Here is a 16,961-nt window from a genome sequence, read left to right on the forward strand (position 1 = left end):
ATTCTTAACCACCGCGCCACCAGGGAAGCCCTAACTAACACATTTTAATGACTCTTTTCTAGGTAATTTCTGGACAGAAGCTCACCCGATTGTTTACATCAAATCACATACTACCAAGTGAATGCTTAAGTTGCCTTGTAGAGCTACTTGAAGACCCAAACATAAGTGCTTCACTGATCTTAAGTATCGTCAGTTTGCTATCTCAACTAGGTAATGTATTAGTTTCTCTTTTTTATTTTTTAGAAGATGTATGAATCTAGTATTTTTTTAAAGGACAGATTTAGTTATAGAATCTTTTGGAGAATGATTCACATTCAAAAGATTTCTTCATTGCAGGACCTATCAGAACTATTTTGTATTGTGGATCTCTTGAAAAGGGAAAATTATATGCAGCCTTTCTTAAGATCATTAGAACAAAGAATCTGAAGCATATCAAGGGTTCAGTGGTCTACAGAAAAGAATGTACCTTGGGAAATGTGGGCCTATTTTTGAATTAAAAAATATGCATGTACATAATGTCAGTGTGAGCTACAGCGCTCTGGAAAGTCATAGCTAGTGATCAAAACATCATCCTTTTTTGATAGACTACACTGAACTTAGAGCTAAGGCTAAAAATGCAAGTGTTACTTTTTCTATTTTTCCCTACCTTACCTTTAGTTTTAAAATTTTCATTCAGTGGTTACTTTATTCTTGATTTGTGTTTGGGGGTGGAGGGGAGATATTTCTCTGTGTGATTATAAAATTAATACATGCTTATTTAAAAAAAAAAAAACCCAGTGATACAGAAGTGATAACATAGAGCAGCATGTCCAGTAGATGATGAAAATGTTCTATATCTGTGTTGTCCAATATAATAGCTACCCTGGTTAAATTTCTGAATTGGAAGGTGTTTGTAAACAAAATAGCCATATCATATTTGATATTTTTATATAATGGTAAATTTAATATGAAATAAATTTTAAATTATTATTTATAAAAATGATCTATCTTGTGTCATTTTATTTTAACTTACAGCTGTAGACAATGAAACCAGAGACTGTCTTCAGAATACGTACAGCCTGAATAGTGTGCTGGCAGGAGTGGTTTGTCGGAGCAGTACTTGCCACAATGATTCAGTGTTTTTGCAGGTATGTACACCCACACAGTACTTTCCACTTAATGCTCATTCTTCCTTCCTTATTTTCCGATCAAAATTGATAGTATCTATCGTAAACTGCTGGCTTACAGTGTACTATATGCTGGTATAATACCGCATGATTAGGCACAGTTCTCACCATTAATAAATTTAAAAGCTGGTTGGTCACAAATGTACTAATATTTAAGAGTTTCTAAAGAAGAGAATTTTATTCACATCTTGCACTATAATTTAAGAAAAATCCAGATTATGACTATTTTGACAGGCTTATAAATACAGATGTCAGCTATTCATATTAAAATTATAATTTGAGTTGGCACATGTCTCAATCTATTGAGGAAACATTCTACAAAAACTGAAGCTACAGATTTGGTATTATTTAGCATAGACTCAAAGCTCTTATACCCATAATATTTCTCAACCTAATATGCCATCAGTTGTAAGAAAGAAAAACATTGCAAGTTAAACTGACATGCAATTTTAAAGATGGTAAAATAAGAAAAATATCTGTCTTAGAATTGATAGAATATGTGTTTCAACTTGCATATAAGTTTAAGATGATTAAGTGAGCCAGGTTGATGACAAGATGCTGTTTGAGATAGAATATATAGAAATTTGTGAATCAGGAGATGAACTCTAAGGTCTAATTACTTGTGTGTGTTTAAGATCTCATTACACGTGAAGATAGAACCTTTTTAAGATATGGAAAAGTGGGCTTCCCTGGTGGCGCAGTGGTTGAGTCTGCCTGCCGATGCAGGGGACACAGGTTCGTGCTCCGGTCCGGGAAGATCCCACATGCCGCGGAGCGGCTGCGCCCGTGAGCCATGGCCGCTGAGCCTGCGCGTCCGGAGCCTGTGCTCGGCAACGGGAGAGGCCACAACAGTGAGAGGCCCGCGTACCGCAAAAAAAAAAAAAAAAAAAAAAAAAAAAAGATATGGAAAAGTTCTTGCTCTAAATGCCTCCTAAAATGGTTACATGCTCAGAATATGCACAGGAGTTCATTCTTTTGAGCGCACAAATGTGTTTTTATATATTTATATTCACTGCTATTTTCTTATTCTCAGTGTATTCAGCTTCTGCAGAGGTTAACATATAACGTCAAAATTTTGCATTCTGGTGCCAATATAGATGAATTAATTACATTCCTGATTGATCATATGTGAGTATGCAACCAAACATGTAAGCAAATAATCTGGTTTAACTAAAATCGTGTAATAGTTCTATTTTTCTTAAATAAGTTTTTCCAACTTTTTAAACTGAATGAGGCTGATTCTTATTTATTCCTCTTAGATGATTTCAAGGATCAAGTGGTGTAAAGCAGCTTTAATTTTTATAACAAAAATTTATGAAATGAATTGATTGAGACAGAAAAACTTATTGAAACTGAAAATTATGTTTATATTTAATTTTATTGACCAAAGAATATACTGATAAGATAGCACATGGTTACTCTGACAATTATTTCTATATTTGTGTGCTGCAGTTGAGTAGGATCATTTAGTTTCAAAACATGAAACAAATGATCAGTACTATTCAAAGCTTGGCAGTCTTCACATGTTAATCAGATTTTTCTTTGCTTAGAAAAAGGAAGGAATTTAAATGTGTAAATGACTATATAATTTTGAGTAATTTAGAAAGAACCTAATGTTTTTATTCTTTTTCTTAAAACAACAGTCAGTCTTCTGAAGATGAGTTGACAATGCCTTGTCTAGGATTATTGGCAAATCTTTGTCGGCACAATCTTTCTGTTCAAACACACATAAAGACTTTGGTAAGAAGTTTATGAAATGTTTGGCTCTAGTTTTGTGGTGGGCTCTATGCTTAAAGAAAATTTTTTTCACCTTTTTCTTAAAAAAAATTTTACAAGAATTCTTCTGTGTTATCCAGCTGACCCATCAAAGTTAACAAAGAGTCATACTGACATATAAATAACTTGACGTATTCCAACCTTCATATATGTTTAATTAAGACAAGTTAAGAGTTAATAAAAATGTTAAATACTAAAAGTTTTTCTTCTCCGTAGTATCCCATTATTTGTCGTATTGAATAATACAAGAAATGCTAAATTATTTTGTGCTGATAGAAGGGAGACACGGGGCTTCCCTGTTGGCACAGTGGTTGAGACTCCGCCTGCCAATTCAGGGGACACGGGTTCAAGCCCTGGTCTGGGAAGATCCTACATGCTGCAGAGCAACTAAGCTCATGCGCCACAACTACTGAGCCTGCACTCTAGAGCCCGCGAGCCACAACTACTGAAGCCCACGTGCCTAGAGCCTGTGCACCGCAACAAAGAGTAGCCCCTGCTCACGGCAACTAGAAAAAAAGCCCATGCGTGGCAACGAAGACTCAGCACAGCCAAAAATAAATAAATAAATAGATAAATAAATTTATTTTTTAAAAAGGGGAGATATGCCATTGGCAGTTGCATTTACCTCACTCTTGTATTTCCACAAAATCAATTACAGCTCTCCCAGAAATATTTATGAGTAAGTGCCTAACATCACTACCAGTACTCGAGATAAGTGAAGGCACTCAAGTAAGGTTAACTGAGCTACTGTTAGAAATATATTAAATCAGGAAAGTTCATTGATTCTTTAAGGTGCTTTATGAACAGTTCCCTTGCTATGCAATATTCAGTATTACTTGTTTTAAATTAAATAATATCTCATTTGTTCATGTGCTGGATTTTTCTGACCTGGTCTTATTTTGTTGGTGGAGGTTATTTTGAGCCATGGAACTGTTTGAGGAAGGTAAACATTTGCTCATAAACCCATGACTACACACTGCTCTTCACTTAGATTGTACCTGTCCATACTACTGTAAGCAATATGTAAAAGTATCATCTTACTCCTTGAATGATCTCTTAAGTTGATAATGTTTAATAAAAGTTTACCTACTCTGTGTAAGATATACTTTCTAAAACAAAATATAAGACTTATAATTTTTTTTATTCTAATTTATTAAAAAAATTTTTTCTTCCTCAGAATAATGTGAAATCTTTTTATCGAACTCTTATAAGCTTCCTGGCCCATAGTAGTTTAACTGTGGTTGTGTTTGCACTTTCAATATTATCCAGTTTGACATTAAATGAAGAGGTTGGAGAAAAGGTAAGTTTTTTTGGTTTTTTTTTTTTCTTTTTTGCAATTTATGAAAATAATTCTGAAGTTTATATTCTCTGATACTTTAAAAGTCATTGAGACTCTTTGTTGAGTTTTAGGATGGTCAACTTAAATTTTTTTGTATAATATACTCTTCCTGATTTGTTTTTAAGCTGTTCCATGCTCGAAACATTCATCAGACTTTTCAACTAATATTTAATATTCTCATAAATGGTGATGGCACACTAACTAGAAAGTATTCAGTTGATCTACTGATGGATCTTCTTAAGAATCCTAAAATTGCTGATTATCTCATCAGGTATGGTTCTCTGACAAATTTTAGGACTTTTTTTTTAAACCAAGATGTATTTGTAATAAACAAAACTGCCTTTTTAGATTTAGTAAACTTGGACTCTACTGATTCGCAATAGACTAAAATCAAAATGTTTTCATGTGCTTTATTCCCATTCTTTTTGCTCTCCTGACTTGAAATGTAAAAGTATAACAAGGGTGTGTGTGTATGTTTCAGTCTTTGTCTTAGGTATATAAGATTGTGTCATTCTCCAAAATATACATATCTTGATTAATCTGTTTCAAAACCAGTTTTACATCTGAACAGTATGATTTATTTTATATAAAAATCATTTTTAATGTATCAGTTTCATAATTATCACTTGATGTGTATTTTTATTTTGAACCTAGGTATGAACACTTTTCTTCATGTCTTAATCAAGTATTAGGTCTTCTTAATGGAAAGGATCCTGATTCTTCTTCAAAGGTATATAAAAGCACAGCTTTTCGTTTTAAAGTTTTTAAAAACTATAATGTGCAGAAAAATCTAAGTGCATAGATCTCTGAACCTTTACAAAATGAACACAGCCGTATAACCAGTATCTAGAGCAAGAAACAGAACATTACCGATACTTTGGAACCGTCCTTGTATCTTCATAAACTGGCATAATCCCTTTGGAAAACTGTTTCACGGTGCCTGTTAAACACATGTACAACCTATGACACAGATATTCCACTCCTAGCTATATAGCCAGTAGAGACATTTCACCAAAAGACATGTAGAAAATGTTAAATAGAAAATGAAAGTTTAAAACTGGTACTATTTACAGAGCAGGAAAAGATATCTACAATACATATATTGAGCAAAGGACTCTTATCTAAAATGTATCATTTAAAAATTTGTACCTATAAAGGAGAAAAAACACTGAACCCAAAAGATAACCTGAGCAAAAAAAAAACCTTGAATTGGTCAATAAATATGAAATGGTTGCTCAACTTTATTAATCTTCAGGGAAATGCAAATTTAAATGGTAATACAATACCAGTACATACCCACCAGATGGTTAAAATTAAAAATGTGGATAATATCAAGCATAGAGAGAATGTAAAAAATATAAAGAGCGTGTCACTGTACTCATGGGCCAAAAATTGGTACAGCCATTTATGAAAACGTATTATCTACTAACATCGGACATATGCAACTATGACCCAGCAATTCCACTCTTAAATATTTACCCCAAAGAATTGAATACTTGTGTTCACCAAAAGACATGTACAAAACATAGCAGTACTGTTACCAATAGCCAAGAATTGTAAACAACCTAAATGCCATCAACGGTGGAAATAAACTGTAGTATATTTATACATTGGAATACTATAAGCAATGAGAATGTGTGAAATGCAGCTGCATGCGAAAATATGAATGAATCTCACTAAGATAATGCTAAGCTAAAGAAGCCAGATGTAAGAGTATACACTATAAGATTCTATTTATATAGAATAAAGTTCCATGTGAGTTTTTAATATAAGTTGGCAAGCCGATTGAAAAATTTATACAGAAATGCAAAGATCCAAGAATAGCTACGGTAAAATTAATCTCTAGTGTCAGAAATCTGATGTGGAGTAGTGGTTGGGGCATTGTCTGGGAGGGGACACAAGGGGACTCTGGAGTTTTAGTGGAATTCTCTTTCTTGACCTAGTTGCTAGTTATATATGTGTATTCACTTTTAGGAAAACATCTAGCTTTGCAGTAGCAATTGATATGTTTACTTCCCTGTATGTTATACTTACAGAGAAAGTGTAAATGAGAAAGTATTTGCTTGTATGTGCAGAACGTATCTCTGGTAAGATAAATAAGAAACTGGTAATATGGTCTCTTGCTTCCAGAGAGTGTAGTTAAAGGTCAGGCTAGTACCTTTGACTTTGGAACCAAAAGAATGTATTATCTATTCAAAAACAAGCACTACAATTTATATTTAAAAGAGAATAAGTCAAGGAGTTTATCATATGTAACATAGTAAATGCTAATGGGCTGCATTCTGTTAAAAGCAGACACTATCAGGTTGATTAAAACACAGATCCCAATTGTATGCCATTTATAAGAAACAGATGAAGAAAGGTAGAAAATAAGTGAGTAGGCAAAGAGGTACCAATAATTTTTTTTAATGATAAGTTGGTAGTAAATGAAATACGGTAGAATTTAACTTAACAGCTAGTAAACAAGTTGATGTGGGATGCTATGTAATGGAATAAGTTTCAGTTATGAAGCAAGGAAGAAATGAAGTAGAATAGGGAGGCAGGCTAAGGGGCTGATTGCCACACTGTGTAAACAATATGGAAGTAGCCATCCTTAAGCTTTTAAAGCTATGGGATGCCACTTCTAAATATTATCCTAAAGTATGCTTTATAGCAGTTCTTAAACCTTAGCATGATAGCAGGTATTCTTAATTACTAATTTTATTTTTTCATTTTTGAAGCAACATGTTTGTGCTGAAAAAAAATTAAGTACTGTAGAAGGTATATAAGATTAGTTGAAGTTGCCCTTTCTTCTTTGGCTCTCACAATCCTGTTATTAGAAGTAACTACCATTAACAAATTTATTTGTAACCTTCTGGAACCTAGTGACACATTTTGAAAAATAATACTTGGAAAAATTGGAAGCAACTTTTCATTTTTATTTTATTTTCTTTAAAAATGTATATCATTTCCAGCTTCATTTTTCGGTTGCTTTGTGCATTCAAGTCTAATGAAATTGACATTTAATGAAGGCTTTATATTGCACAGGTTTTAGAATTACTTCTTGCGTTCTGTTCAGTGACTCAGCTGCGCCATGGGCTTACGCAGATGATATTTGAACAACCTCCATCTGGCAGCACCATTCTGGGAAGCCGTTCTAAGTGTTTAGAACCTCCTGTAGCTCTACTTCGTTGGTCAAGCCAACCTTTGGATGGATCAGAAAACTGTTCTATTTTAGCACTGGAGTTGTTCAAGGAAATATTTGAGGTACTAGAGTGATTAACAAATTGACTTTTCCACTTTTATGATTCTCAGTGAACAGTTTGTTTTGTAAAATGTTCATAATAAACTTCCAGTTGTTCATACACTTCAGGAAAACTTCTCAGTTACTAAACTCCCTACCATTCAGCTACTGAATTCCTTTTTTCTGGCAAGGTCACAAATATTAGCGAGTATTTTGTTTGTTTGTTTTCTCACTAAATAGCATATATACTCCTTTCAGTATAATAAGTAAAGGTATTGACTAAGATTTGTATGGGTTGTTGGTGAATGACTGTGCTTCTTTCAGTAGTCACATTCTGTCTCTCCATCTCAGTAGATACTGTCTACTGTCTTTATGGAATGGATATATAGAACATTGGATTAAGTCAGTCAAATAGAGTGGAGCATGCCAGGTACTTAGGATATAGACAGAAATCCTTTCCATAGAGGCCTTTACATTCTGGTAGATTCTACTCTCTAGGTCATTTAGTATTCTGTACTATTCTCCCTGTTTTTTTTGTGGTACGCGGGCCTCTCACTGCCGTGGCCTCTCCCATTGCAGAGCACAGGCTCCGGACGCGCAGGCTCAGCGGCCATGGCTCACGGGCCCAGCCGCTCCGCGGCATGTGGGATCTTCCCGGACCGGGGCACGAACCTGTGTCCCCTGCATCGGCAGGCGGACTCTCAACCACTGCGCCACCAGGGAAGCCCTCTCCCTGTTTTTACACCCATTCTGTCTACCCCAGTATCTTAGTAGAATGTTTACCCTCTCATGACTGGATCCTGTGCACAAACCAAAATGTTTATGAGGGATTAAATATATTTGTTAAGGATTATGCACAGATTATTGTTTCATGTTGATCTTGACTGTTAACAGTTTTTGCATTTAAAAAGTGCTTTGAGATTCTTGATGGGAATTATTTGTGGTTGTAAAGTATTAAGACCAGTGTCTGTTATTTAGTTATTGTAATTACATTTAGCAAATTCAGGATATTTGTTTTCAGTACATACTTTTAATTTAGAATAATTTTTAAATCACAGATACAGTCCACTTTAATAAGTCTTGTTTGCATTCGATTAACCCAAAACCTTACTGTTCCATTTGAGGAAAAAGGTCATCATAGTCCTCAAAACTTGATAAAAGGGTAGATTTTAAATAGGAGACACAGGTCGAAGAATTTTTAAAGTAATTACAGTTGACCTTTGAACAACATAGGTTTGAACTGCTTGGGTCCACTTATATGTGGATTTTTTTTCAATAGTAAGTACTACAGTACTACACAATTCAGGTTTGAATCCGTGGATGCAGAACCACAGATACAGAAGGCCAGGGCCAACTAAGTTGTACTGAGACTTTCGACTGCATGGTGGGGTCAGCGTCCCTAACCCTTACATTGTTCAAGGATCACCTACATAAGAAATTTAAAGAGTGTTGCAGCTCAGTGATGACCGTTTATGCATTCTGTATTCCATCTCTGTTTTTATTTTTAATCATTGGTGGTGGTTAATTCTCCAGGATGTCATAGATACTGCTAACTGTTCCTCAGCTGACCGTTTTGTGACCCTTCTGCTGCCTACATTCCTTGATCAGCTTCAGTTCACAGAACAAAATCTAGATGAGGCTTTAATAAGGAAAAAATGTGAAAGGATGGTCAAGGCCATTGAAGTTTTGTTAAATATCCTTCAGTATAAACATGGAAACTAACTACTTATTTTTTTAGAATTGTATTTACTGCATTTTTGTCTTTATAATTTTGTCATTTCTCATGCTTGAATCTGTTCAGAATTACTGAACTCAAGTTTAAACTTACAGACCTGATATTCAAGGATGAGTCTCTTAAAAAGTTATCTAGACATTTTTCCCTTTGTTTTTCTGTGTAAAACTTTTAAGCTAAAGAATATTTCCAGAAATGCTCTTTAAACTTGATCTGTACATTTTTATCATAATTTGAGATTAGGAGATATATTCTAAAATAACTACTCTGATACTCTCTTTTGATGCAAATTGTTGCCCCTGGATGATGTGTGGTGCCATTCTTTGATGGAGTGTATCAGAGAAGAAAGAAAGATTGGTAGTTATTATTTTAGCTTAGTTTTTTAGCTTGTGTTTTAAAAATTAACACCTCTATAAATGTTTCAATAAAGATGACATTAACACTTGGTTATAAAAAAGATAACCTTGTATTTCAGAGCAACAAGAATTTGCTCAACTTTTTCCTGCCCTAGAGCAAACTCTGCATCTCTTTAATCTCTTCTCTGAGCTGCTGCTTCTTAATTTTTCTCTTTCTTGATGGCGGTGATTCTCAACTCTGGCTATGTATTAGAATAATGTGGCGAACATTTAAAAATACTCTTGAACATTACTTCCAGCGATTCTGATTTAATTAAAGTAATGTGAAACCCTGGGGTGGAGGAGTGTTTGTGATTGACTGTTTAAACTACCCAGGTGATTCTAACATACAGCCAAAGTTGAAAGCCACTGCTGTAAAAACACATGATTATTTTGCTTGACCTTAGAGATACTATCTGTAAAATATTCAGGCCTTCTCTCATTGAGTGGTACCAAACTTAACCCTTTTTAAATGATAGATATTCAAATTAACTACAGTACAGGAAGAGAAATTGAGGAATAACAAATGAGAAAATAACTTCCCTTATTTCAACAAGTATTTATTGAACCGTTGTGACACCTGTTAATAAAAAGCTAACATCCAGTAGAAAAGCAGATCCTTCCTCTGTTTTACCTTTGAGTCAGAAACTTTTGATGTCAGTCCCATCTCTTGCCACTTGTCAGTCACTTAAATGCTCTGAGCTCTAGTTTCCTAATCTGTCATTGAGCTAAGGTAACAATAATTACACCAAATTGCAGGAACAAGAATAATTTGTATGAAATCATCCTAAAAGCTGTAAATGGCTATAAAAATATAAGGGTTTTTTTTGGAGAATTTTTTGTTTGTGTTCCTTAACAAAACTTACCTCTGTGTGGAGATGATGCTCTAAAAATGCATATTGCAAAAATTCTGACGACTATCAAATGTACCACTCTGATAGAGCAACAATTTACATATGGCAAGATTGATCTGGGGTTTGGAACAAAGGTAGCAGATTCTGAATTGTGGTAAGTATATGAAATACAAATGGCAAAATGGTAATAAAAATCAAAAGATGTAATGATTCTCATTCCTTTTGGAGGGTCATCCTTGAGTATGTTCTGTTAAGCCAAGGTATAACAGAGAATTAAGAAAAATATTTTCATGATGAATTTTTTTTTAATTCGTTTAATTCATAGATAACATGCTTCTGAACAGAGGTATTAATATCTGTGATTTATTTTTCATTGTTTAGGTTTGTCTTATTTTAATTTGTTGTGATTCTCTAAGGGTCTTTTATACTTCTGAACATTTTTTTTCTAGAGTTCCTTTTTGACATTGCCTGAGTATTTTTATATTCATTTAACTTTATATTTTGAAGTGAAAAAGCATGAAAATACAGGGATTGTTTTTATTTCAAAGAAATCCATCACTGCTGAAGGTTTCTAATAACAAAGACAACTCTTCTTCTTTAGCATGTAAAGGCTTATGGTTAAATGTGGATTTTCACTGATAGTAATGAGATTATTTTATCCCTTTTCTCCCCCATAAATTAAGTCCATCTAACAAGTCTTTGTTGAGGACCTGCTAAATGCTGAACAGTGATTTGTTCCAATTTCCATGAATGTCAAAACTGTCAATAATTACATTCCTCAAGAACAAGAATTATCTCTTTTTACTTTTTTGTACTCCTTTTCAATTACAAGGCTGAGAAAAACGGCTTAGTATAATTCATTCAGTAAATATTAGATATTCTTTATTGCCTAAGGTTGCCCTCTATTGTTAATATTTTAGTGACAAGGCTAAGAATTAAATGAGTCATGTTGCCAATGTTGCTAGTAATTTCAAGCAGAAAGTTGAAGCGTATTGGTATTTGAGATTAGAAAAAGAAACACTGTCTAAACTTAAACTGTTAATGCCAGTTCTCTTTGGATCTTGGGTTATAAGGATGTTGGTCTCTGATATTTTTTTTCTCTTAAACAATGCTTAATCTTCTTGAGGTTTAAGAACAAAGGTTTTGGGTTTTTATTTTCTTTAGATGTATGGACAGAAATAAGCTAAGCAATTTTTGAGTTATTTAAGTTAAATATGACTTATTTTTAAAGCAAACTTGCTGCTGATGTAATTTTGAAAACTCTTGATTTGATGAACAAACTTAAACAGTTGGTTCCTGGTATGGAAGTAAGCTTCTACAAAATCCTTCAGGTGAGTTTAAACTCTTCAAATATTGAAGTTGATTTATATAGAAATGTTTCCTATTATATGTTTCTGTTGTAATATTCTTAATCTTCAGAAGATTAATGTTTTTCTTAGAACTGGCCATTGGAAGGAAGTTTAAAAATTGTTAATTGTCTTACATAACTATAATATTCTCACTACACAGTTATTTTACGTAGTTCCACAGCAATTGAACATAAGTGCTCCTGACTCTAATGTATGGGATGTTCACGATAGCGGTGCTTCCACAGCCTTTTCCTTTTTCGTGTCATGTTTCCGGTTTCTTCATTTGTTTCTATTGGCATTGTGGTAGGGGGGAGTGGTATTTGTTCTGGGGTGTTTGTTTTTGTTTGGGGTTGATGAGGTAGGGTTTTAAGACAAGAGGGAGACTCCTGGAAGAAACGGACTTGATTGTGAGTGATAATAAAATTAGAGAGGTGTGCAGAAAATAGTTAACTTACAGATTTCAATAATAATAGTAGCTGAATAAGAGCTCTAGGTGTTTACCTTGATATCCACAAAACTTGGCTTTTAACAGATATTTAACAAACGTGTGAATTAAGTTACTATAATAACACAGATGTCTCCAGTGCCTGTATAGACAGGGTAGAAGCCAAAACTGGATCCTTAGGCAGGGTCTACTTATACACTTTGAGAGCACAGTGCTGAGGAGATGAGGGTTCAGATGCTGACTCCACCATTTCTTAGTGCAGACTTGAGCAAGTTACTTCACCTCTCTGAGCTCCAGTCTTCTTGACAACAAAGTAGAAATAATGATCCCTGTGGATGGGAGGAGTTATAAAGGGTTACCATGAGGGTTTTGGAGATAAAATCCATCTCTTATAGTTCTGTGGCATTAGATTATACTTGAGTACCTATAAAACACTTAACCTTCTAAAATGTTGATAATTATAAAGGATTTATATTTTAATATTTTTCTCTGATTTTATGTCAATAAAAAATTTTTTCAGAATAGATGATTTGAGGCTTAGTACTAATGTAAAATTTACTGACGTGAAGGACTTACACTTTAAAGTATAATTGTTACATTCACTAAATTTAAATTTTTTATTGAGTTAATTTGAATTTTACTTTTATTTTTTACTTTAATTTGGAAATGATTAGCCATTTGTTCTTCTAGTTTTTCTTTTAAATGATAGCTAGAAAAATAAAACAGTAACTCAAAACATCATTCAATTGTAGGTGATATTTAAATTACTCAAAGTATTTAAGACATGATTTTCGTAGGCACAATAAAGCATTCAAAACCTTTGCCAGAGTTTTTTAAGCCAACCTTACTATTGATTGTATAGACAGTTATAACAAGGTAAAGACTAATTAAATACATTCAAACATCAGGTAGAAACACTTTCGAATTTGCCTAGAATTATTTTATGATTTAGGTCTATTTATTCACCTTACTCTTAAAGACCTGACATTATTTATTCTTTCTGCCTTTTATTTTCTGGTTTCTGATTTACTTAGGATCCTCGCCTGATTACTCCCTTGGCTTTTGCTTTAACATCAGACAGTAGAGAACAAGTACAGTCTGGATTGGGAATATTATTGGAAGCTGCTCCACTGCCAGATTTTCCTGCGTTAGTGTGAGTTATAATCATTTGCAGTGTGTCTCTTGTGGTGTTGGAATACGCTGCCATGTTTCTTTAGTAGTCCTGAATATAGATTGGAAAATTCGTGAATTGAAAACTTCATTGTAATAGTAATTTTTCAAGTGAAAAAAGTTTTTCAATTAAAAAAAATTTGATTCCCACAATTAAAAAGGCCAGATGTATACTCACTTAGGGAATAGCTAGATCCATCCAGGTGATTAAATGTATTATCCAGATGCTACGCCTCTCTGTCTCAACACCTCTTTTTAACATAGTAGCTTCTGTACTAAGCTTACATCCTACCAGTTTAGTTTCTCCATATAAAGAGTTTTTCTTTCCCAACCATTTGAGTGATAAGTCTAAGCATCGCTTTCATTGACCAGATCTGGGTCGTTTACCAAGGAAGGGATTCCTAAAGAAAAAAATCTGTTATTATCAGAAGGTGGGATAATGGCCAGGCAGAATTATCTACTATGTTCATCTATTTTAAACATTAAGAGAATATTTGCAATTAGGTTTGAAAAAAATTCAGATTTTCGGTGCTGTGTGTAAACTAAATGGTTGACAAAATGTCTAGTAGGGTTCTACTTTAATTTTAATAAGTTTAGGTAGTTTATATGAATGAATTTGCAAAAGTGGTTTGAATGAACTGAGACAGTTGTTAAGTGGTAAGACATTCCTGTATGCCAGGGGTCAGCAAACTCTAGACAGCAGGCAGGAGCTTATTTTTATAAATAAAATTTTATTGGAACAAAGCCACACCCATTCATTTTCATACTGTCTGTATTGTCTACATCTACATTTATGCTACGACATTAGGGTTGGGTAGTTGTAACAGAGACTGGATCCTCAAACCTAAAATACTTAACTACCTTGTCCTTTAACAAAAAGTTTGCCAACCTCTGCTATTTCTGTTAACTGAGCAAACTCATTTTTCAGAATTAATAACTTAAGTAGTCATAAATTAAGAGATGAAGAACTGTGGAAAACACGACCTAGAGACCATGTAATTGAAATTCCTTTCATTTTATCATATTTTTTAACAACTAAATGGATAAATAGAGAGCTTCTCAAGTTACAAGGTAGACGTCTATGAGGCTGCTTTATTTTGTGGTAGCTTACGTCTTCAACTGTGGTAATCTGACATGAAGCAAAATCCCCCACGCTTCAGAGTAGAAAGCTTCAGCTTGACTGAAAGGTGGAGTTTCACCCTGTGTCTCTGTATGTGCAGCCTTCCTATCATTTCACTATGTCTTTGCCATCCTTCCCTGTCTTGTGTTGTATAATTTTCTCTTTGGACACTATCTCAGATGTCCACTTATGCTGTTTTATTTATGTCCATTTATGCCTATATTTACATTATCTTAGTTTAATAAGGTGCATTTATATACTCGATGGGTAGGTAGGTAGGTGTGTAGGTTGGTTTTTTGGAGTGTGTTTGTTTTATTTAAACATTTAACAAATGTTTAAATAAGGTGAGGGCCAGCTTGTGCCAGGCCTTCTTCTGGGCATTTTGAATATTGCAGTAAATTAGGGGACCTTCTGTCATGAGGTTTACAAAATGTTTCATAATGAGCATGTCACTATGGGTGGAAGGCCTGAGGAAGTGAGTCTGAACTGAGGTCTGATGATAAGAAGGAGCCAGTGCTATGCAGATCTAGTGGGAAGAGTGTTCTAGGTAAAGGAACAACTCGTACAAAGGCCCCGAGGCAAGAACAAGATGGGATAAATGGCAGGGGCAGAATGGAAATCAGGTTGGTGAGAACATACTGACTGAGAAAGGGGAAGGGCAAAGGAAAAAGTAAAGGCTAGGTGATGTTGCCCATGGTTAGAAGGATGTTCTTACCAATACCAGTAACTTTGTATTTAAGTTTTACAAATAATCCACACTCAGAAACTAGTTCTGACGCCTCCAAACCAGAGGTGGAGTTGTCATTATAAAGGGTTGTGAGTTGAATAGAGTTTCCTCTGGCAAATTTAGGATATTTACCCAAATCCTGCTTCATCATAGATTCCAAGATTATTTCAGAAATATTTGAAGACTTACACTCCCCAAAAGACCCATTCTCATTGAGTCCCTAATTCTGTACCAACTCTGCCTTTTGCTATATTTTCATGTAATTATTTCTCTTTTTTTGATTCCCATTCAGGCTTGGAGAAAGTATAGCAGCAAACAACACCTATAGACAACAGGAAACAGAACATATGCCCAGAAGAATGCCTTTGCAATCATTGAATCACAGTTTTCCAACATCAGTAAAATGTTTAACTCCTCCACTTTTGAAAGATAGAGTTCCTGGATTGAACATTGAGGAATTAATAGAGAAGCTTCAGTCTGGAGTTGTGGTGAGTGATAAATAGCCATTATAAGTAGGATTCTGCCTGGAACATACCAACTAAATATCAGCCCTTCTTATAACATTTATCTAAACAACTTTAGATGCAGATTTGATCATTGAAACTTTATCTTTTGCTATAAAAAGTGGCAGTATTCTGGAAAGTTTGGAAAGAGGAAAAACTCAGTCATAAAATTCCCACATTTTAACATGGCTGTCATCTTCCTTTAGTCCCCCCTAACCAGCTCAGCCTCCCGCCGCCCCGCACCACCCCTGACTTTAATGTACTTTAAGTTCCCACGAGAGTATCAGATCTTACCCAGATATTCTTTCGCAATAGCCAGGTTAGTGAAATGATTGCGACCTGCCTGGTATGACATTAAGTTTCAGTGATTTAGTCTCGCATTAGGCATTTGTATTTCTATTTTGTTGAGCGTTAACAATTTCTGATTTTTTAACTATTAAAACCTAGGTAAAGGATGAGATTAATGATGTGAGAATATCTGACATAATGGATGTATATGAGATGAAACTATCCACATTAGCTGTGAGTACAAACTTATTTTAATTATGTGTAACAGTTAAGCTTTAAGAGATGTTTTCCAGTAAATGATGAAGATTAATGATATGTTTTCTTACAGTCCAAAGAAAGCAGGCTACAAGATCTCTTGGAAGCAAAAGCTCTGGCCCTTGCACAAGCTGATAGACTGATTGCTCAATATCGCTGTCAAAGAACTCAAGCTGAGACAGAAGTGTGTACAATATAAAGACACATCTGATTAGTAGAAAAATAAATGTAGTAAATAAAACGTACAAAATATTAGTTTTATTTTCATGGCTCTGATTGAAGTAAATTGTCCTTAGCATTTAACTAGTATCCCTCTGTCTCGAAACTGTCTCCCCTTTATTTTGGTTACACAATTATCTTCTGATTTTTTTTTCCTACCCTAATGGATACTCTTTCCTATATCCTTCTTTTCTACTCACCCCTTAAATGTTGAGTTTTCCAGGATTATGTTCTAATCCCTTTTCCCTTATTTAGGTGATTCATGGTTTCCAGTCATTACCAGAATGTTAATGCCCCCAATTTTATATGCTGAGCCCAGATCCTTTTTCTCAGGCACTAAATGTCTCCTGTGTAGCTCCATTTAAATATACATCAAATACTTCAAACTCAGCAGAACCAA

The 16,961-nt window shown here is 34.3% G+C and overlaps 1 protein-coding gene across 1 annotated transcript in view; it reads left to right on the plus strand.

The window, feature by feature from the left end:
• Positions 1–16,961, plus strand: part of CIP2A (cellular inhibitor of PP2A) — a 28,736-nt gene that overhangs the window by 4,832 nt on the left and 6,943 nt on the right. Inside the window, exons 2-16 of the mRNA XM_024735358.1 lie at positions 63–210; positions 1,015–1,127; positions 2,200–2,294; positions 2,810–2,906; positions 4,120–4,242; positions 4,407–4,552; positions 4,936–5,011; positions 7,309–7,527; positions 9,038–9,197; positions 10,498–10,639; positions 11,717–11,816; positions 13,314–13,432; positions 15,589–15,784; positions 16,247–16,321; positions 16,416–16,526. Coding sequence (XP_024591126.1) covers positions 63–210; positions 1,015–1,127; positions 2,200–2,294; positions 2,810–2,906; positions 4,120–4,242; positions 4,407–4,552; positions 4,936–5,011; positions 7,309–7,527; positions 9,038–9,197; positions 10,498–10,639; positions 11,717–11,816; positions 13,314–13,432; positions 15,589–15,784; positions 16,247–16,321; positions 16,416–16,526 — 1,920 coding nt within the window. The remainder of the gene's footprint in view (positions 1–62; positions 211–1,014; positions 1,128–2,199; positions 2,295–2,809; positions 2,907–4,119; positions 4,243–4,406; positions 4,553–4,935; positions 5,012–7,308; positions 7,528–9,037; positions 9,198–10,497; positions 10,640–11,716; positions 11,817–13,313; positions 13,433–15,588; positions 15,785–16,246; positions 16,322–16,415; positions 16,527–16,961) is intronic.

The sequence above is a fragment of the Neophocaena asiaeorientalis genome, unplaced genomic scaffold (assembly GCF_003031525.2).
Source record: "Neophocaena asiaeorientalis asiaeorientalis breed wild unplaced genomic scaffold, Neophocaena_asiaeorientalis_V1.1 scaffold136, whole genome shotgun sequence".
Taxonomy (NCBI): domain Eukaryota; kingdom Metazoa; phylum Chordata; class Mammalia; order Artiodactyla; family Phocoenidae; genus Neophocaena; species Neophocaena asiaeorientalis.